This window comes from Gastrolobium bilobum, unplaced genomic scaffold, assembly GCF_033153095.1.
Source record: "Gastrolobium bilobum isolate Gb01-03AN ecotype WA unplaced genomic scaffold, APGP_CSIRO_Gbil_v1 utg27444, whole genome shotgun sequence".
In the NCBI taxonomy this organism is placed as follows: domain Eukaryota; kingdom Viridiplantae; phylum Streptophyta; class Magnoliopsida; order Fabales; family Fabaceae; genus Gastrolobium; species Gastrolobium bilobum.
This window is the reverse complement of record NW_026895728.1, coordinates 2,744-24,998: the sequence shown is the minus strand read 5'-3', so window position 1 is coordinate 24,998 and position 22,255 is coordinate 2,744. Positions and strand designations below refer to the sequence as shown.

The window sequence follows — 22,255 nt, the reverse complement described above, 5'->3', positions numbered from 1 at the left end:
CGATTCACTATCTTTTATTTAATTGGTTAAACCCTAATTCCTTAGTGACTTTAACCTTATTAACCCTATTAGGATCCTAATCCCTTAGAAATCCCTTTTTAAGTTAAGCCTTCAAATCAGTGAATCTTTCACGTTTGCGGTTCATGTAGCCTGTCCCTAGTGCATACATGAACAATTATCTTACCTCCTGTCAGGAATTAGAGTTCTAATATTCCTATTGAAAGCCCTAACCCTCGCAATCCTAAAAGAGTGATCAGTTCTAGAAGAATTATAAAATCGAGAACAAGATAAAATAACTCAATTAACATAGATGAATATAAATTTAACCAAACTGCAAGGGGTTCATATCAAGGGTTGTGACCCTTACCACAATAATGAAACTAGCCAGACATATTCATTTCTAACAAAATAATCATAAAAGGAAATAACATTCAGAACCTAAAAGAGAAAAGGAAGATGAAGATCTTCCGTCTTGATCGATCAAATCCTTGAAACTCCAAGAAGCTCCCAAGAATTCTCCCTCTCTTTGTTGTTTTTCTCTTCCTTGTTGTCAAAAAGTTCCTCCTACCTCTATTTCTGATCCTTTTATTAGGTTTTGGGAAAACGTAATTTCAATTGCTCTCCAATCGGGCCTCTTTTTTTGGGTAATTCGCATCAGATTGGAGTCAAAAAAATATTGCCCACGCACTTTGCGCCAGGTCTGGCGCACCGTGCTTGGGAAAACAGAAGGGACAAGGTTGTTCTTCGACGGAATATTTGGCCTATCTAATCCTTGTTTTTGGATGCGCTTTGAGATTTCGTCATTTTTCTCCAAGTATATATCAACCATGTTTTTTATTTATATGGAGTGAGAGTCAAAATTTATCGTCCCCACTGACGACACCAATGATAAGTTTAACAACTACTAAGCTATGCTAGATCACACACAGTTGATATAGAGGATGTTGATGAAGAGAATGTTTTCCGAGATAACAAGATGCAGGCAAGATGATCCGACTGCCCTGGCGAGATAGCTGGGTCGGTTCTTCAAAGTCTAGGCAATTTAGAGGAGATTGAGGGTATATCTACAAGGCACTTCGACGTTCAAGTCAGTTCAGTGTTGAATATAGTTCAAGTATTCAATGATAGATGATCTTACTTGGGCTGAATGCCTCTACATTTATACTAGAAGGATGCCTTGCTTCATGCCGCCTTTCTATGGCGGTATTCACTCCGATTGGTGTAGCATGATGGCCTTTCACAGGCTATTCCTTAAGCGAGATACCTATAGTCAAGCTAGCCCTAGTAGACATGGCGACAAGCTGGTGCTGTCATTTAGTCATTGGGTTCATGTGGAGGTCAAATTATTTTGAGTTGTTGATCTTGCCAGTCCTATTTACTTGCGTGCTAAGTCAAGTGGTTGTCAACAAGTTGGCAAGATGCCAACAATTTCTACGTAGGATGCACTCGTTTCCTTAAAAGTTTAAGTCATGACGTTTGGGCCTCTGATGAACTAGGTCTCATCTCGTAGGTAATAGATCCAGATCACTCTTGAAAAAAGTATTTCAATAATATTATAATTTCATTTCATTTTTATATAATTCATTTATGGGTTCGCTTTTTCTACAATCAATGTAGATAACTTATCTACATTGAGCCTAAAACGACGTCGTTTTGAAGCAGAAATCAAGGCATTTTTGTAATTATAATTTATTTCAAGGTTATAATAGTCTTTTTCTTTATAATTTTTTAAATTTTCAACCCAAAACTACGTCGTTTTGGGAGCAAATGTAGATAACTTATCTACATTCACTTTAGAAATATTAAAGCTTTCATTTATATATGATATATTTTATTTACCATAATAATATTACCATAACATCCACCAATATTTTTATAAATATTAGATAATGGAGTAACATAAATTGGTTTAGTGTACAATGTCTTTAAGAAAAAAGTTATCAAATGTGATTAAAAATTGAGTTAGAAAATTATTTTTAAATATAAAAAATTAAAACTTTTTTATGTTCTTAAATAATTCAATTAACGTGCCAAAAAAAAAGTATAATGACTTTCTTACTTCATAAATATATGCATTCAAAATTTAAAATTGCGTATATATATTGAACATCATTATCAACATTAATAACACGTCAACACCTTTATTCCAAACTAATTAGGGTAGATGGTCAAAGAAAAACAAAGTAAGGAAATGTTGTAAAAAAGGGAAAATTAAATAAGTAAACAAAAAATAAAATAAAAAAGTGAAAACTGAAACTTAAAAAAAAAAATATACAAAAAATTTAAAAAAATAAATAAAAATAGATAAGAAAAAAAATACAAGAATAAGTAATAAAAATAAAAATAGATTGTGGGCAAAAATTGTGTCTCATATTTCTCTTTCTTATTCTTTACTTTCGATTGTGGGCATGATTAATCTGGTGTTTACATTAACTTTGTCTTTAAACTCATTTATGAATAAGTTTTGCAAGTGCTTGAAGAGCTTATTTTGTGTTTAGAAGGGAAACTCTAACTGAAAACTACTTTTGTGTATATATTTTGCAGAATCAGATACCAGCTCCATCCATTTGTCTACACAGCTTTTTATTAAGAGAAAAACTACTCTTATGCTATATGTGATAAATTTATCTCCTACACACCCTTTAATAACTGTGCCACGATTTTTTTTTTTTCAGGTGGTGACGCCCACAAATTTATCTCTATAACATGGAATAACTTATCTCCTTAAACATAAGATTAATAAAATTCTTTTATTAATTCAAACCATACTCCCTCCTACTTCTTTTTTATCAACAGTTCATAGATAGAGTAATATATATGCCAATGACTAGGCCCAAGAAACTCCTTCCAGGCCAATAACACCTTTCTAGCTTCTCAACCTTGTCCATTTCTTGGTCCAATAACTATGTTCAAGAAACTCATTCAGGCCCAAGACAAGCATAATATAAGTTTCCCACAAGCCGAATAAATCAAGAATCAGTTTTCTTTTCTTTATTTATTCTTTCAACCGCAAAAAGAATCTTTGATGCTTCTTTCTCTGACCCAACCCAACTGAATACGAATCAAATTAAAAATTAGTTAATGTGAGTAAAGGCGTACGCCAACAACTTGATAGTAGAATTAATGATGTAAATCGTGAAATTATTTGACTAATTAATTACATTGTTTTAGAAAATGCTAAATTCTATCATTTTTAACAGCCTATTTATTTATCAATATAAAGAAGGGTTTGCTTTTTCTGCAGTTACTGTAAATAAATTATCTGCAGTATGTCCAATACGACGTCGTTTTGAGGTAAAAATCATGATACTTTTGTAATTTTAATTTATTTCAGAGTTATAATAGTCTTTATATTTATAATTTTTTAAGGTTTCAAGACCAAAACAACGTCGCTTTGAAAATAAATGCAGATAACTTATCTGATTAACTGCAGAAATATTTTTCCCTATAAGGAAAGGTTATATTTATAACTTTTTTAGTTTACAAATTCTTACAACCAATTTTTAATCGTTGATTTCCATTAATCTGATGGTTACTGTTTATTGAAAATTAATAATTAATTAATAAGTGTGACTAATAAATTATAACAGTCAGATTAGCAAAAATCAACGATGGTAAGAATTTGTATGCAAAAAAAAGTTATAAATATAATATTTCCCATCAATATAATTAATATTATAAACTTGTTCATTTAAGGTTGGAGGTCAACGAAGCCACTGAATTACAGCAAGACTAGAATTATGAAATAAATGTAACTAGCAATTTTTTATGTAAAATTATTTTCTGTGTCTTATAACATTAAAAAGATAAAATGATATTTATGCAGTGTGCACCAAAAGATCATGACTAATGTTCCGATTAGATAATACGAATGGAAATATTTTGTTTTTGTATTTTGTTTTTTGGCATGGCTGATAATTTTGGCAAAGTTAATGGTGCTGGCGACAAAGGTTATCTTCATATAAACTGAAGGGTGTTACTTTAAGTAATATATATTTGATTCCGCATAAACAAAGTTTTGAGTTAAAATTTTTATGAATGTAAATTTTGTTTTTTTAAGAGAGCTAACCGTATCATGATGTGGATATTTCCGGTTCAAATATGATTGCTTATGTGAAAACTACACGTGATTTATAAAAAAAAAAAAAAGGTTATCTTCGTATGAAGTGATAGCAAAGTTGATGACGCGGGTTGCAAAGTTGGCATTTGGCAACGTTCTTTGTGGAAATGGCAATAATACAACAATGCAGGCAGTGATGGCGCCAACGAAAACGATGATTCTATGAAACTTTACCTAATAGATAGTTTAATTATTTGATATTCGATAATGCACCTCATTTTTTTCTTACATGATATTTTTTTATATTAAATTTATAAGATAATAAAAGGGTATACAAAATATTTGACTTAAATATTATTTTTTCATTAACCAACACAGAAGATTTTGCATAAATTTTATAATAAATGAAGGTAAGCATAATAAATATTAAATACGCGAGAGAATGAAATAATTCACTAATATTTTAACAAGTTGCGTAACATTCGGTTTACTGTTTTATTAAGAAGCAGATCCACAGAATAAGTTAGAAAGGCAGGCCAAACAATATCAAAAAATAGGGAATACTAACTCTGGCATATGTTTTTGGCACTTGGAAGATGAACAAATTAATAACTCATATTTATAGTAATCAGTGTGCTGTTTTCTTCGTGGAATTGAATTTAGATAGTTGGCAGGTTGGACATCCACCGATGTCCTACGCATGTACCTTGCTTTCTAAATTATAATAATTCAAACGCACCACCAATTGAAATGGGTTTCCATTTCCATCATAATATATAAAGTACACAAAGTGGTTGACCAATAATTCTTCTACAACAATATTAGATTTGGTGATGTCCATCACATTATCTGTTTTGCTTTTTTTTTTTTTTTTTTTTTACCATCAAGCTGGATGCATCGATAAACAAGTTAAGTTCATAATAAACAAGTTTCCTTCGAGGGTATTTTTTTACCATAACCATGTAAAAAGGGGACCCTTTATTAGATTAATTCAAAATTAGAATATTTTACTAACATAATACCCTGAGAACATATAAAGGTGTGCGTTTAAGTTGCACACGAAGGAGATGTGTAACTTGTACATAGGTGAAGATACGTCTGTCACGTGGCACTACTAGTCGCATATAGGGAGTGTATGCATTCAAGTCTCTAGGGTGTTTGCAGTTCGGTTGGATTAAGTTTTCTTGGCCAAATTTTGTCTAAATCGAACTAAATTGGAAAACAATTAAACTAATTTATTTTTTCGAATCAATTCTGAACTAATATAACAACCATTTACAAACAACAAACTAAAGAATTTTAATCCAATAAATTGGATCAAATACAATAACATATCAAAATATCTTGGGCTTGTCAATGTTACAACTTGTATAAAGGTTTTGCACAATAATTGAATATGATAAGTGAAATATTGTGTATGATAAAAAAATGAGCAAAATAACATAAAAATATCAGTTTGGTTTATTAATTGATTTTTAAAAACCAATTTGATTCATCAACAATATATTTGTCCCAAATTAATTGGAGTCGGTGATGGATGAACACAAATGAAAAATATAAAAAGAATGAGGGAGAAAAAATGATAAAAAAATAAATGATACTAGAAATTAAAAAAGCAATAAATAATTAAAAATAAAAATAAAATAAAATTGAGTGAAAAAAAAAGAGAGAAAAAGAAAAAGAAAGGTTCGCCCATGCACAAATCGCACACCACCTCCTATACAAGACTTAAATGTCCACACCCCTAATAATCATCTCACCATATAATTTTGATATAATATTTGAATGTTGAATCAATATGGTAAAGAGTTTTCCTTTTATATCAAATGGGTCAAACGGAAGGGTCTAATGGCATCCCTTTGAGCTCTACAAATTTTATTCCCCAACAACTAGCAGCATCCTTAGCACTCTCAATAAGACAATATCAATACTTAGCAAGAAAGTTTGTGCATCATTTGACTATGGATATATGTATTATATATCCTCCTTTCATTTTCCTTTCTTTGACAATTGACTACGAATGATTCAAATCTAGCTGTGTCTATTGACTGGTATCTTTGCCTGCTATTAAACTCAAGAAAGGTCTCTGAAATTTATGAACATTTAAGGACTACAAATTTTCACCCATGTAAAAAACGGTAGCCTGCGTTGTGGTTTGAATAGAGGGGAAGATAAATTTCTAGAATTTTTTTATTATTATTATTTGGAAGATTGGAGAAAAATAAAAGAGACATGGAAAATTTTTGTAAATAAAAAACAGAATAAAAATAAAATAACATTCGTATAATTATAAAAAAAAACATGTTTAACTAAAAGATAAAGAAAAATAAGCCAAATACCCCATCAATTTTCATTTGATTCTTTTTTGAGATATATAGTCTCACATTGGTTGTATGAGCAACTAATGTGGAGTTTATAATACCTTGGGCTCTCCCACCCTTTGAGCTAACTTTTGGAGTGGTGTATCCCAAGATTCTTTATATTGTATCAGAGCCTCGTGTCCCGGGTTCGATCTTCGTCGCCCCTCACTTTAAAGTGGAATTAAAATAAAAAGCACAAAAATGTAAACTAAAAATTGGGCCTGTGCATAGCTTCAAGCCTAGGGGGCATGTTGAGATATATAGTCTCACATTGATTGTATGGTCAACTAATATGACCTTTATAAGGCTTTGGGCTCTCACACTCTTTGAGCTAATTTTTGGAGTGGTGTATCCTAAGATTCTTTACAATTATGTGTTCATTTTATCCTTGATTAAACTAAAATATTGATTTAAAAATACACTTAATGAAAAAGAAAATAAAAGTTGAAATCACAGGCTAAAACTGTACGAAAACCATGTTCCTGTTCATCACATTTCTTATATTTTTCGAGCACAAGAAATTTGAACTTTTATTGTGGACCTACTAGGAAAACACACAACGAATTAAATTTTTCACACACACATTTGAATTCCCTTGTTAAATCTTGGGTATATCCTTCAGGACTAAGCTTCCAAAAAGGAAGGTTTCTTTACAGCATGATTCATTTAATCTCTTGTTCATACACAATGTGAGAGAACCAGCAGAAAAAGCAAAGAAGAAAGAGACAGAGGCACAAAAAAAAAATCAATGTAAATTACACATTGTGTGACCAAAGAACAAAAGCAGATGGATAAAAAATAAAATTATAAAAAAAAAGAAGCAGCAATGGATAGCCATAAAAGCAACATTCACTTGTCATTTTGTGCCTCCCAATCATGTTCCTGTGAATTATATCAATACTTGTCCATCCCATTCACACTCATAACTTCTTTAACACTTTTTCTTCTTGATGCAAACCATAAACCTTTCAAAACTTTACCTACTGGCTACACCTAATTTTCCTAATCACATGGTAAACCACAAGGAAGTACATAGAAAAAAAGATAGACCACACTGATTTGCAAATTAGTGAAATTTGTAAATTAGAGTAAAAATCACTCTTCTTTGAACTTGACTAGCGAGAATGAAATAAGAACAATCTTTATCCGCTAGTTTACATTTACATATTTATAAAGAGACTGATTCTCGTATTAAAACCGTGACCTTTCGGTCACAAAAGAAGATTTTTACCACTACCGGAGGCTCGCACTCTTAAAATTTGTAAATTACTTCTTCTTGCTCTTAGCTTTGTTGTTGGAGAAGATAGAACCCAAACCAAAAAGGTTAGCAGGAGGAACATTCAGAACAGGACTGACTCGAACACTATTAGCATAAGACCCATGACTCCTCTTCAATGGAGGCTTTTGATGATTGTTTGGACACAAGGGGTGAGAAGGCCTTGTTGTTGAAGAACTATTCTGGGAATTTTGCTTAACTTTAGGACCTTCCTTTGATAAGTGCATCCTCTTAACACTTGGAGAAGACCCAGTTGAATTGCTTCTAGATAGAAGAGGCAAAGGGCATAAGCTACTTCCATATCCACTACCACAACTGCTACTTCTCTTAAAACGCCAAAAGGATTTGGAACTCTGCTTCTCTTCCACTTCATCATTCAAGCTCTCTTTGGGGCTCTCTTTCTTGGATTTTTTGTTGGTTGAAGCATTGTTACGAATAGCATATGGGAGTGGTAATGGAGGCTGAGGTGCTAGTTGAAGTGTTTGTTTCAAGGGAGCATTTTTCTTCTTGATTTCAATGGGAAGGATCCTCCCATCTGAGAAAAGCTCATCTGCTGAAGATGATTCAAGCTCTAAGCTTTCTTGAACACAGAAATCAAAATCAATGCTTGAATTCAAACCAGATGAATTTGATCTCAAAGGGTGTTTTTGTTGTCTCTCAACTGGTATGACATCTGATTGGGAAAAGTCATGTGAGAATGAAATCCTTGGACTCATAGAAACCCCAAAATTTTCTGAGGAAAGTTCAATAGCCATTCAAAATTTCACAAGAAAAACAAGTATTTTTTTATGAGAAACAAGACAGAACAATAGAGGGGTTCTGAATGAAGGACCAAAAACTCAAAAAAGAAAAAGAGAAAAAAAAGTTAGCAGCAAAAGTAGTAATCAATTTAGTTTATTCAAAAACTAAACAAAGATTGCAATAAAAGAAGTCTAAAGAGTTCAAAAAAATGGATAACATCAAAAGAAGGTTTGAATTTGTGAAGATATGAAATGAAATCAAAGTTTGTAACTTTTTTATTTTTTGCTTTTCAATGGTCTAATGGTGCAAACCAAAGTGGACAAAAGAAAAGGGGTAATGAGAGTGGAGGCTGAAAAGGTGTGATTTGTGAAAGAATATGGCATCTGGGTTTTAAGAGGAAACCAAAGATTGAGACTTTAGAAACGGAAATGGTGAATGCTTTTTGGAGAAGATTCAAAGGTTAGTTTTTCTTTTGGAGAGGTTGGCTGAGACATGAAGTCAAGAACTCAAAGGTGGTAGTTAAGAACCTTTGAATAAAATGAAATTGACTATCCCGTATGAATAAAATAAAATAAAATAAAAAAGAACAATTCATTTGTAACTCCTTTTTAATTTATTATTTGGTCATATGTTTTCATCTATTATTAAATGCTAACTTATTGACATGCTTGACCATATATATATATATATATATATATATATATATATATATATATATATATATATTTACCTTTTATTAAATGCTAACTTATTGACATGTTACTAACAAAGTCCAGCACAGTTGGTAGATAGCTGAATTCTTTAAGCATGTTGACAGGAGTTTGATTCCTGGTCATGTTTATGGAGAAAGCTTTGTTGGGAGAGATTTACTCACTTAATGTGATCTTCCGCCTCTAAAGAATTAGTCTTCAACTGTCAGCTGAAGGATACCTTAAGAAATCAAAAACTTATTGACATGCTTGACCATATATATATATATATATATATATATATATATATATATTTTGTGTCTTCAAGAATACGATTCTTAATTTATTTTCTTCAATTATCTTAAAAGAAGTTAATAATATTTTTAGTGAACAAGAGTTAATAATTTCAAAAGGGTATCTTTTACTTTTCCTAATTTGAAGAGTTTTCTTTCTTTTTTTTTTTTTTTTTCATTTTCCAATGAACAATAAATAACGAAGAGGTTGGATTAATCACACCCATTTAATGGGTGAGTTAAGATCCCAATATCAATTTTGAGGTGAAATCGAAACATTGGAACCAATGACTATATTAAAGTATATATTAATTCTTTAACTGTAATAAACAGTTATTTCAAAGGTAAAATCACAATGAATAATTGAAAGATAATACAATTTACAATTGGAATAAATTAAAAAGCTCATTTTATATTTTTCTTATAAATAATAGCTTTATTTATTCCAGCAAATATTAAAAAAGGTAGATAGCCAAAGTCTTCCTGACAAGAAGAAGAAAGATTCACTATGCATGTGAGAGATGTTTAAAATCAAATCAATCTAATCAAAATAAAAAAAATAACGCTAACTACCAAAAAAATATAAAAATATAAAATAAATTAATTAAATAAAACTTAACTTAAAAAAAAAAAGATTTTCGAACTAAACTTAAAAATTGATTCAATCTAGACCAAATCAAAATCATATATATATTTACAAAGATATTCTATTTAAGAAATTTATATTATCCATACTTATTATCTTTGATAGATGGTAGTTATTTACAGTTATTTTCTGTTATTTTAGCTTCCCTTTCTGCTATATAAAGCAGCCCATCATGTACTCTTCATGTTAATCAAATACCAAATATTTCATTCTCTTATTGCTTCTGTTTTCTCTTTGTTCACACCGTGTGTGAATAGTTCCTTTTCATCTCAAAGGTCTGATATCTCACATGGTATCAGAGCTATTCAACGATCCATGGATTCTGATCAATCATCTCCAAGATCCGCAACAAGCAATGAAAATGCAAAATCAGTCAAGCTCATTATGAAATCTTTCTCAAATCCCATTGCTGACAAGCTTGATGAAGAAAGCTTTCTTCCTTGGGAACAACTTGCCCTTGCTTCAATACATGGGCACAACTTGCAGGATCATCTCAACAAAGACAAGATCCCCACCCGTTTTTCAACTCAAGAAGATAAAGAAAGTGAAAAAGAATCTGAAGAATATGCAACCTGGCATCAACAAGACCATCTTCTTGTATCCTGGCTGCTGTCCTCCATGAATATATCCTTCAAAAACAGAATGGTAGGATGCAAATTCGCCTATGAAATTTGGACAAGGCTTCAAGTGTATTTTGCCTCACACACTCAAGCAAAAGTTAAACAACTGAAAAACCAGCTGAAGTCCATCAAGAAGAAAGGACCAGCATCTGAATATCTCCTTCAAATCAAGAAAATCATTGATTCTTTGGGAGCTGTAGGTTCTCCATTAACTGATGCAGAATATTCTGAAGCCATCCTTGATGGTTTGAGTGAAGAATATACTCCTCTCATCACTTCTGCAATGTCACGATTCCCACCCTTTTCAATCATAGAATTGGAAGCTTTTCTCCTTGCTCAAGAAGAAATGCTCGAAAGATTCAAAAAGACAGATTCTCTCCCTATTCAAGCAAATGTTACACAAACCAATCTGCAGCAAGAAAACAAGACCACCAACACTGAAGGAAGGTTCAACAGTAATGATGGAAGATCCTTTGGAGGAAGAAGAGGCAGAGGAGGCCGTGGCTTTAGAGGTGGAAGATCTCAAAGTCAGTCTTGGAATTCTTGGAATCAACCTCGCTTACAATGTCAAATATGTGGAAGAGTAGGACACCCTGCTCTAAAATGCTTTTACAGATTTGATTCCAATTATCAACCATCATCTCACAGCACCCAGAAGTTTCAACAAAGGGAGGGTTTTGACTTTGATGAAGTATTCAGTCCTGTCATTAAACCCTCCACCATTCGTCTCATTCTTTCCATTGCTCTCACAAAAGGCTGGATCATCAGACAATTCGATTTTAACAATGCCTTTCTTTGTGGCACTTTACATGAAGCTGTCTTCATGCAGCAACCTGATGGCTTTCCCAGCAACAATCCTCATCTTGTTTGCAAGTTAAACAAAGCCCTTTATGGTCTCAAACAGGCCCCCCGTGCGTGGTTCAATACTCTCAACCTTACTCTTCACAAATTCGGATTTCACAGCACCAAATCTGATCCTTCATTGTTCACTCGGTTCACTTCCACTTCTACTACTTACATCCTTGTGTATATTGATGACATACTCATTACTGGCAACAACTCTACTGAAATTTCCTCTCTTATATCTCAACTAAACAACATCTTCTCTCTTAAAGATCTAGGACAGCTTCATTACTTTCTTGGGTTGGAAGCCGTCTACACCTCTCCTACCACCATTCATCTGAGTCAAACCAAATACATCACTGATCTTTTAGAGAAAACCAAAATGACCTCTGCAAAACCTATGCCTACCCCAATGCTGACGGGTCAGAAGTTATCAATGGAAGGTGACACTGCTTTTCCAGATCCTACTCTCTATAGGTCCATTGTTGGTGGATTGCAATATGCCACTATCACTAGACCTGATCTTTCTTTTGCTGTCAATAAAGTTAGCCAGTTCATGCATAAACCTCTGGAAACTCACTGGAGAGCTGTTAAACGCATCCTCCGATATTTAGCTGGAACCAGAACACACGGTCTTGTCTTTCATCAATCCAAGGACCTTCGCTTACTTGCCTTTTGTGATTCTGATTGGGGGTCTGATATTGATGATCGCAAGTCTACTAGTGGATTCTGTATATATCTTGGTTCAAATCTTATATCTTGGTCCAGCAAAAAGCAACATGTTGTTTCTCGATCCAGCACAGAAGCAGAATTTCGCAGCTTAGCCTCTACGTTGGCTGATATCACTTGGCTTCAGTCACTTCTTCATGAGCTGCATATTCCTTGTACTACTCTTCCCACTGTGTTTTGTGAAAATGCAAGTGCTGTCATGTTAGCAGCAAATCCTATTCTTCATAATCGTACAAAGCACTTCGAAATTGATCTCTATTTTGTACGGGATCGAGTTATTCAAAAGCAAGTTTTCGTTCAGCATATTCCTGGCACCGAACAAATAGCAGACCTCCTCACGAAACCTATTTCCGCTGCCACTTTTCTATCCTTTAGAAACAAACTCAGAGTCTTTCCTCTGCCACTGAGTTTGAGGGGGGATGATAGATGGTAGTTATTTACAGTTATTTTCTGTTATTTTAGCTTCCCTTTCTGCTATATAAAGCAGCCCATCATGTACTCTTCATGTTAATCAAATACCAAATATTTCATTCTCTTATTGCTTCTGTTTTCTCTTTGTTCACACCGTGTGTGAATAGTTCCTTTTCATCTCAAAGGTCTGATATCTCACAATCTTAAGCCAAATATTCTTTATCTTTTATTTTAATATATATTTTAAAATAGAATATTAATTTAAAATTAATTTTTCAATGTTTTTTGATGAGTTTGTTTGAATATGTATTCAATGTATCTTTCAATGAGTTTTTTAAACTTAATTATATTTATGTATTTTAATGACTAATATTTGAAAAACTGTAAAAAAAAATTAAAAAATCTAACCCAAACTAATTTAAATTGAATTAAATAAAATTTATATTTTAAGTAAAATCAATCAAATAATATTATTAAAAGTTCAATTATAAAGGTTGATGGCTGGCTTACCAAAAAAAGGTTGATGGCTGTCTTGTCACTGCTCCGCGACGATGACATATTAAGGCTTCTTCGTGTTGGATTGTAAAACAATAATGGATATAAAAAATGATTAATTATAAAAATAATTAATGTGAAAAGAAAATTTTTGAAAGCTTGAATTTGTTTATGGGTTCACGGTTAATATAGATAATTTATCTACAGTAAGCTTAAAACAATGTTATTTTAAGGTAAAAATCAAGGTATTTTTATAATTATGATTTATTTCAGCATTATAATATTCTTTTTCATTATAATTTTTTAATTTTTCAACCAAAAACGACATCGTTTTGGGAGCGAATGTAAATAATTTATCTACATTTACTTTAGAAAGCCTTTGTTTACAGAGGTTTGCATTTGTCATTTAACATGACACAACAAACTTTCCTACACATACAATATTTTGTGGGGCCCAAACTTTTTTAAGAAAAAAGAAAAAAAAAAATTACGGCACGCAAAACGAATCTTTATAACATTACACCATCACTTTTCCTACAACATAACTCTTATAAAACTCTTGTTTATATATTATAAAACATAATCATTCACAAATCATAATTATATGTATCCTATATATTTTGGAAAAAAATTGTAAGATCCTATTTATTAAAAGAGCAAGTACACAGTTTACCAAAAAAAAAAAGAAAAAAAAAAGAGAGCAAGTACACATTTTTTTTTTGGTAAAGGTTACACATTTTTTCAAGGAAAGTGAACGTCAACTTAATTCTTCACTAATAAAAATATATTAAAATTATTTTAAATATGAACTCATGATACCATTATTAAAGTTTTAAATTTTGGTATTAGATTGATATCACTTTTAGTAATAAAAATATTAAATTGATGCTACTCATATATACAAAGAATTAAATTAATGTCAATTTTTTTTTTTACAAAATTAAATTTCTCTCAATTTATATAATTAATGAAGATAAATATTTTTGAAATAAGTATTTGATATTTCTTTAACACATATTTTCGTATTTTTTTATAATTTATTTATTTTTTTTTATTTTTTTTAACATATAATTTATTCTTTGGCAGACTAGTTTTTCGTTATGCATTTTTCTGAAAATAACATAAAACTTGATGTAATCGCGTGCTATTTATTTATAATCATGAGAAAATGATAAGATTCTTATGATTGGATTCTTTTTATTAGATAAGCATTATTAGGGGCTAATTAAGTCGGTTTCGTACAAGAGACAAAAAAGGATTAGACGTTTCTGATGTAAATTTCATATTAATTAACACATGATTGCCATACTTTATCATTCAAACTCTTAATTATGTACCGAAGTGTTCATTTTTTTTGGTATCCTACCAAAGTGTTAATTTGTTGGTAAAACTTATTGCAATAATTGTAAGCACTTGAACAATTTTTGTATACAACTTAGCTCTGAGAATCTAATTATTTAGATTCATATTGCTCGAACATAATTAGTATTTTTTATTTTCTTTACATGTTTCACAAAGTATATTAACGTTGAATATTATACTTAAAATATCTTATATTTTTTATTTAAATATCAAAACCACGTTGTTTTGAGTTTAAAGGAAAAATAATTTTTCATTATCTATTTTAAAATTAATGTCAATTATTTCATCAAGGTGTGGTTGAAATAGTGAGTAACATAATGAGACAAGCTTTACTTGTCATTAATATCAAAGGTTTGAATTTCATTAAATTATAATACTTTGTTAGAAGGAGAAGCTACAATATCTTAAGTGATATTTATTTTCAGACTTAAAAGTGTACGGAGATACCTCATTAGAATTAAAAAAAATAAAATACTAACATCTTACTAATTAAGGATGATATAATCACTAATAATAAAAAATAAACATACTATACAAACTATGATACAATTTATCAATCATAAAAATTTGAAAACACTTTCTGAAATATTAAAATAAATTATAGTACACTTTAAGTAACTGATTAGTGTATTGTATTGTGTATACACCAACAACTTGCTATTTAATTCAATTAGAGTAAAATATTTTTTAGGTTCTCAATAAAATTTATGGGGGATATTTTAATTTTTTAGAAAAAAAAATTCATTTAAGATCATTCTAAAATTCAAAATAGATTTAGTTAGTTAAAATTATGATTCTTTAAAATTTAAAGAAAACCCACATAAATTTTTTAAAAGAATTAATATGAATTTATTTTTAAATTTTAAAAAAATTACGAGTCAATTTCTTATTATAAAAAATTAAATTAAGTCACATAATATTTATTGAGAATTTAAAAAATAGTTTTCTTATTAAATAAATTATCGTGCGTACAACCGCGTTGACAGATACATGGTCACATCATGTGTGCAAGTAACAACCCATTTTTCGTTATTATTATTATTATAAATAAACAATATTTTGTCCTTTCTCTTGCTGAAAAGGTGACAGCATGAACTTGTTTCATCCAAAAAAATCACTCAAATAATTTTAAATAAAGTCATGAAATAAATCTTCTGTAAGATTTCTTTTGTATGATGAGGTGACATTTGTTATACGTTTACTCTAACTCTCTCTCTATTTTATTGCATTTGCAAGGCGTCACATTTGTGCATTAAATTTGAACCTTAAATATTCCTTCAGCGACGGCACATACAATATAGATTTGAATCTTCATTTTTTTTTTCAATATATGACAATTGTTATATGAGGTATTAATTTCTCCCGTTACACAATAAATTAATACTCTAGCAGAAACATAAAATGATGGGTCTTCTGCAAATTCTTTTCTCTCACCTCCTCTTCTTTTTTCTCTCCTATGTTATTGTTTGTACATGAGATAGTATTTTTCTCTTGTTGTATTTTCACAAGAAAGATATAGCTCTCATATTAAAAAAAGAAAAAATATATTCTTATATTATAGGAAAATATTTTTCTCTCTTACACATACATCGATTTTCGTAGTACTTTTTTTATTTTATTTTTATCTTTTTCTATAAGTGGATGGATCCCATACGTGATTGTCTTTATAGCATGAGAGTTTCTCTTCTATTGCATGAGATTAATAAAGCCCTTAAAAAAAGACATGATATGATCATATATATAAGATAATTATAATCACATAAAAATAAATTAACGATTATGATTTAATAATTACTTATTTTAATATATTTTTTCTCTCCTCTTTTATCGCCATTAATTCATTTTGTATGATTATAATTGCTCACATGACCATATCATATCTTTTTCAATATGAGAGGATCCACTCCCATATAGACTTACCACTAGGGGTGGCAAAATGGGTCGGTCTGCCCCGACCCGCCAAAACGGGTTGGCCCGCCTCGCCCCATCTCTTGAATGTGGGTTGAAAATTCCAATCCGTCCAGTTTTATGGTGGGTTGGCGGGTTAACCCATATAAAAAATAATAAATAATTAAAAATTAAAAAAAAATTATATTCTATTAATTTTATTATATTAGTTATTTTTATTTCACACTTGCCTTAATTTTTTTCCAATCTCAAGTCTAAATATATGCTAATGTTCTGTCAAACATTCTTTAGGAACTTATTTTTGTTTCCATAAATAGATAACATTTGTCATAAATAAAGATTTTTTTCTTTATTTTTTCTAGGGAGTGCTAAGATAAATTTTTTGGATATTATAAAGCTTAAAGACAAATAAAATACTACAAATAGTAAAAAAAAAAAAACCTGACGGGCCAACCTGTCCCGACCCGTCGCCAACCGTTTTGACCCACAACCCAACGAGGCAGGTTGGTGGGTTGAAATGTGTAACCTAACCCGCCTTGTTTTGGCGGGATGACCCATCGGGTTCAACTCATATTGTCATTGCTACTTACCATTGTCTCTGTAAAGTTCAATACAAAAAGTTGTCTCTCTATGTGTGTTTTTTTTAAAAAAAATTGTTTATGCCTTTTTTTTAGAATTTTTTATTACATGAGGTTTATTATTTAATATTATTTAAGTATTTTAAAATAATTGGGGTTAATGACATATTCTAATGCAGTTAATTGTCTAATTAAATTTATTGTGATCATATTATATATTTTGGAGGTAATAACATCTAATTAGATTTAGCATAGTTGGACAATAGTGTATGTTTTAGTGCGATCATGGTTTTCATGATAAGTGAATCCTGCCGATACATATTATTCTAACACGAGATTTTGGTTAGATCATCTCTCTAATCTATTTAGCATAGAGTTTGACTTTATGTATCGTCTACGCTCTTATCGCAAAAGCTGTTAAGAATGATAGACAATAGAAAGGAAGACCCAAAAATCAAGTTTTTTTATTTCCTCCGATTTTGTGATGGCATAACAAGATATACACATTTACGTTTTTTATTCTATCAATTGAGCATTAATTCTGATATCATATAATAGAACCAATTCAACCACAATATTAATAAGTGTTGGTCATATTAAAGTTTTATATTAAAATTTCTAATAATTATCTATATTTAATTTTGATTTTTTCTCTTTGTTGTGCTAAAAGGAAAAACCATGAAACTATTTATTCAATAGGTCACTCAAATAAAATTTAAATAAATTCATAACATAAATATTCCGTAATAATCCGTTTGCACGATAAGGTGGATAAGGTGACATTGCGTTTTATGCTTGCCCTCCCCCGTTATCTTTTTGCGTTTGTCAATTGTCACATGGAGTTAATCATTAGTCAAAGGTTATTTTGTCAATACTTATATCAAAACGGCATGCAAATGAAGATGCTTTCCTTTATTTATTATTTTTTAGTTATTTATGTTATTCCTCCGCATGAGATTTTGCACTTTTCATTCATTTGTCAATAGTGTACGAATTATTAAGTAATATATAACATGTAAGTTGGAAACAAAGTATTATTATTATAACTTAGCAATGCATGTCATAAATCAGACTTGAAGATTGAATAAGTGATGATAAAATGTAAAAGGAAACATGTAAGTTGGAAACAAATTATTTTTATAACTTAGCAATGCATGTTTTTAATCAACAGTTTACATATGTATGGGAGGCATAGAGTGATCGAGCGTAAACGGAATCCAGTTATGTTTACTAAGAGCATACAGATTTTATAGTAATAATGGTACGACTTTGTTTTTTATACTGGAATTCCATTATCTTCGAAAGAACTTTTGAACTGTTTAACAAAATGTTTAAATATAATTAACGACCCGTGAATTTGCTATAGTTTGGATGCAAAATGGAGTTTTAAAGCTCCCAATTTTGAGGTTTAAAATGATTTAGTGATCATTCGATTAAATTGGTAGTTATAGGTTGTTTGTTATTTATATATCTCTTTATAATTGAAATCATGTTATTTTTCTTGCTCTTTGTATTTTTGATTAATTGGGATGAGATGGGACAAAACGTGTTTTTTCGCTATGGAGGTCGTCTGTTTTCAGCATTAGGAAATTTTTATGGTATTGTCTTCCAAGCTAATAAATCTTAGTCACAAAAAGGATACTCTGTATCATTGATCAGTAACCTTTAAATAGGCAAAGGAAACAACCAAAAATACGATTATAAAGGAAACAGAAAAACTAATGTAACTGCATGATCATCGTAGGATCAGCAAAGAATAAGGTAACAAATTCCTAAACCTTATCTATTGTTACGAACAAATATCCTATCTAATATTATCACATCATAACAAACTATGACCTATGATAAGTCCATGATTTGTGACTTTGAACATATGATTTGATGTTAAAATGGTAGCAAAAAGAATATCTTTGTTAATAAAAAACCCCAAATATTGCATTGAAGTGAATTTTTCTGATTTTAATACTAATGGGCTGATTTTGTATGTTTCAGGCCCAAAATAGTGTTATTCCCCCTTGCAAAAAGAATGAAGAAAAATTGGGCCATTCCTTTGCTGATCAGAAGCCCGAAACGCACAAAGTGAGGAAAGAAAGAAAACAAGTGAGCAGTAGAAGAAAGAAGGAAAGAAAAGAATTGAGCCAGAGGCAATTAAATCAATCAGCGGCCCAAAGAAGAAGAGAAGAAAGGAAACAAAAGAGGGAGTCAAAAACATGAAGAAAGCTCAGAGAAAAGAAAAAAACCTAAGCACAAACAAACCCACCATCCAAGTAAATCCATCTCAAGCCTTGCATCACGGTTCCTTCTTTGAATCGTGCAAATAAACCGAAACACCCTCTGATTTTCATCCTAGACATAGAACCCTAGCCCTCCATCACGGTTCAGTTTTTGAATCGAACCAACCCATACAAACCCTACCAGATTCAGTTGATGACACAGAAAAATCCAAACAAGTGATGAGCTGGAGGTCGTTAGTGGCTGGAACTGCTTTTGTGGTGCGTTGCTAAATCGTGCAAGGGACACCCACGATCGATTGGAGCGAGGAGCGTACGGTGGAGGAGATGATTTGGGGTCAGCTATAAAGAAGGGAAAAAGGCATTTGTAGGGATCGATCTGTTCTCTCTCCTTTTCTTGCTTAATTTTAATTTTATTTTCTGCTCTTTGGGAATTTTTTAGGTTTTCTGTTTTCGTTCCTTAGCATTTTTTCTGTTTGTAATTCTTGATGAGCACTTCTTCAGGGCTATCGGCTGTTGATAGCTCCTGAGTTTTAGTTTTCGTACATTTTAAAGTTCTTGTTTTTATCATGTTCTCTTGTTGTATGTTAGCTCATCAACCTGTGGTGATGAGCTAATTTTTCTGAGAGTTGGGTTGAAAAAGTACCCGGAACTCACTGTTATTAGATGATGTTTTAATGTTTACATGGTTGTTTTTCAGCTTGTTTGTTGTGCATGTTTATTGCTGAGTTTGTCATGTGATGATCACACATAGCAGCTCTTAGTGGTGTGAGATTATTGGGAAATAACTCACACTAGACCCCACTGTGAGCACATAGAAAGTTGAGAGAAAAACTCTCTCAATGGATATGGCTCCAGGGATGAAGTTACCCCCATGTAACTTGTGAAAATGGTTCTTCAAGGTCCTATGACAACAGTGAGATAGGGATATGCCAACTGTTGTCAATGGAAGAAAATTGTTGTTGGGAAACAACAATTATTTTAGTATTTTCGTTAAGCTGGAAGCAATTTTTGTTTTCTGTTAAAGCATCCTAATGATAAATGAGGGAAGGGGAAATTGACACCCAACTTACTTCCAAATACTGTTTTCAAAACCATCTTTGTCATCTTTTTGTATTTTCATCCAAATCTGAAATTATTTTTCTGTTTTAAAACTTAAAAGAAAATCATTAAAAAAATATTTTACAAGTCGTTTGGTTAAGTTATTTTTCTAGGCAGTAGTTAAAGAACCTTTCACCAACTAAAATCACTGTTTAAAAAGAGAAAATCTTCACAAAAACATTTTCAGTACACTATTTCAGAATAGTAGTAGCATTTAATTTTATTTTATTTTATTTTTAGTTCTGTTAGCAATTACCAATTTATTCCAAGTTAGAATGCAAAGATCCTTGTGGGAACGATAACTGGGACTCACAAAAGCCCTATATTACTTGTTGTCGCGTAAACTTGCTCGCTTACTTGCATAACTGTTAGCAAGGCAACAAGTTTTTGGCGCCGTTGCCGGGGATCAAGGCGTACATGATTAGATTTCTTTGTGTGATTGCTATTTCTGAACTGATTCGTTGTGCTATTTTTAGTTTAGCTTAATTTTAATTCTGCTTTTGTATTGTGTTAGTAAATAGTACTGACTACTCTTGAATATTGGTAGCTTAGAATACTGTTTTGTTGATTTTCTGTTTTGCTGCATATTTTATATAATTTTGCTGTCATTTAATTTTTTAGCTTATTGTTTCATAGCTGGTATTGTTTTTCTTAATTTTGTAGTTTCAGTTTTTTATTTTTACTCTTAGTTTCATTCTGTTAGTTTGGATATATTGTTTCTGCGTTATAAATTTGTTTGGTTATAAACTGTTTTGGGACTTTTCTGTTTGCAGGTTCTTGTTTGTTTATTTTTTAAAAAAATAAATAAAAAAACACAAAACTAAATAGTAATCTAAGTTGTTTTAGTTAGTTAGGTTTACCTGTTTTAGTTAAAAGGGTGCATGAGTGCAACTCCATACCCGTTCTTAGATTCATTTGACCCTGAACCTGAGAGGACCTTTAGAGTTAGGATAAGAGCCCAAAGGCAAATCCCAATCCCGGACTTTGAAGAAATGGAGAATGTAGGAAATGGAAATGGGAATGATGGGGTAGGAGGATCTGCAAGGATAGAGAACACACCTGTAATAGATGACAATGATAGGTCCATGATGGACTTCATCATACCTATGTTGGATGAGTTAGATCCGAGCATTGCCCAACCTGTGAATGGAGTACCCTTTAAGTTAGAACCGATGATGTTCACCATGCTCCAAAACATGGGGCAGTTTCATGGGTTGTTGATGGAAGACCCACACAAGCACCTTAGAAATTTTATAGAAGTGGCCAACACTTTTAGGAATCCTAACATCTCAGATGATGTGCTGAGGTTAAAGCTCTTCCCTCACTCACTAGCTGATAAAGCCAAAGAGTGGTTGAACTCCCTTCCATCCAACTCCATAACTAATTGGCACACACTAGCTGAAAAATTTATCATGAAATTTTTCCCATCCAACAAGATAGTGCAAACTAGATGTGATATCACCAACTTCATGCAGAAGGATGGTGAGACCTTAGTGGATGTGTGGGAAAGGTACAAACTCCTTCTTAAGCAATGCTCCAACCATGGTTTACCCTCTTGGGCAGTGTTATAGACCCTGTACAATGGACTGAATACTCAAAACAGAGCCTTAGCAAATTCTGTTGCTAATGGCATGTTTATGACCATGTCCTTCAACCAAGCCTATGAGTTGTTAGAACAAATGACTCAAAATTATGCCCAATGGCCTGAAGAGAGAAATCAGTCTAGGAGAGTGGATGGTTTAAATGAAATAGATCCTGTAACAGCCCTTTCAGCCAAGTTTGATGCACTGTCCACTTTAGTGAGATCCCAAGGACAAGCCATTAAGGCAAAATTGTCTCAGCCTCAAGTTCCAATACCTACACCTCAAGTGCCAGTGACCCAACCTCAAGTCAATGCAGTGAACACAGGTGA

The 22,255-nt window shown here is 31.5% G+C and overlaps 1 protein-coding gene and 1 non-coding gene across 2 annotated transcripts; both read right to left on the bottom strand.

Annotated features, from left to right (window-relative positions):
* Positions 1–7,662: 7,662 nt before the first annotated feature.
* LOC133294717 (uncharacterized) lies at positions 7,663–8,451 on the bottom strand. Its single transcript, XM_061493467.1, has one exon. The coding sequence runs from the start codon at positions 8,449–8,451 to the stop codon at positions 7,687–7,689; it is 765 nt and encodes a 254-aa protein (XP_061349451.1). The 3' UTR covers positions 7,663–7,686.
* Positions 8,452–21,786: 13,335 nt separating this feature from the next.
* LOC133294724 (small nucleolar RNA R71) lies at positions 21,787–21,892 on the bottom strand. Its single transcript, XR_009749242.1, has one exon. It is a non-coding gene; the product is annotated as a small nucleolar RNA R71 (small nucleolar RNA).
* Positions 21,893–22,255: the final 363 nt, after the last annotated feature.

Bases quoted from the DNA above. Each gene is read 5' to 3' on its own strand.
- LOC133294717 (XM_061493467.1), bottom strand. From the start codon at position 8,451: ATGGCTATTGAACTTTCCTCAGAAAATTTTGGGGTTTCTATGAGTCCA.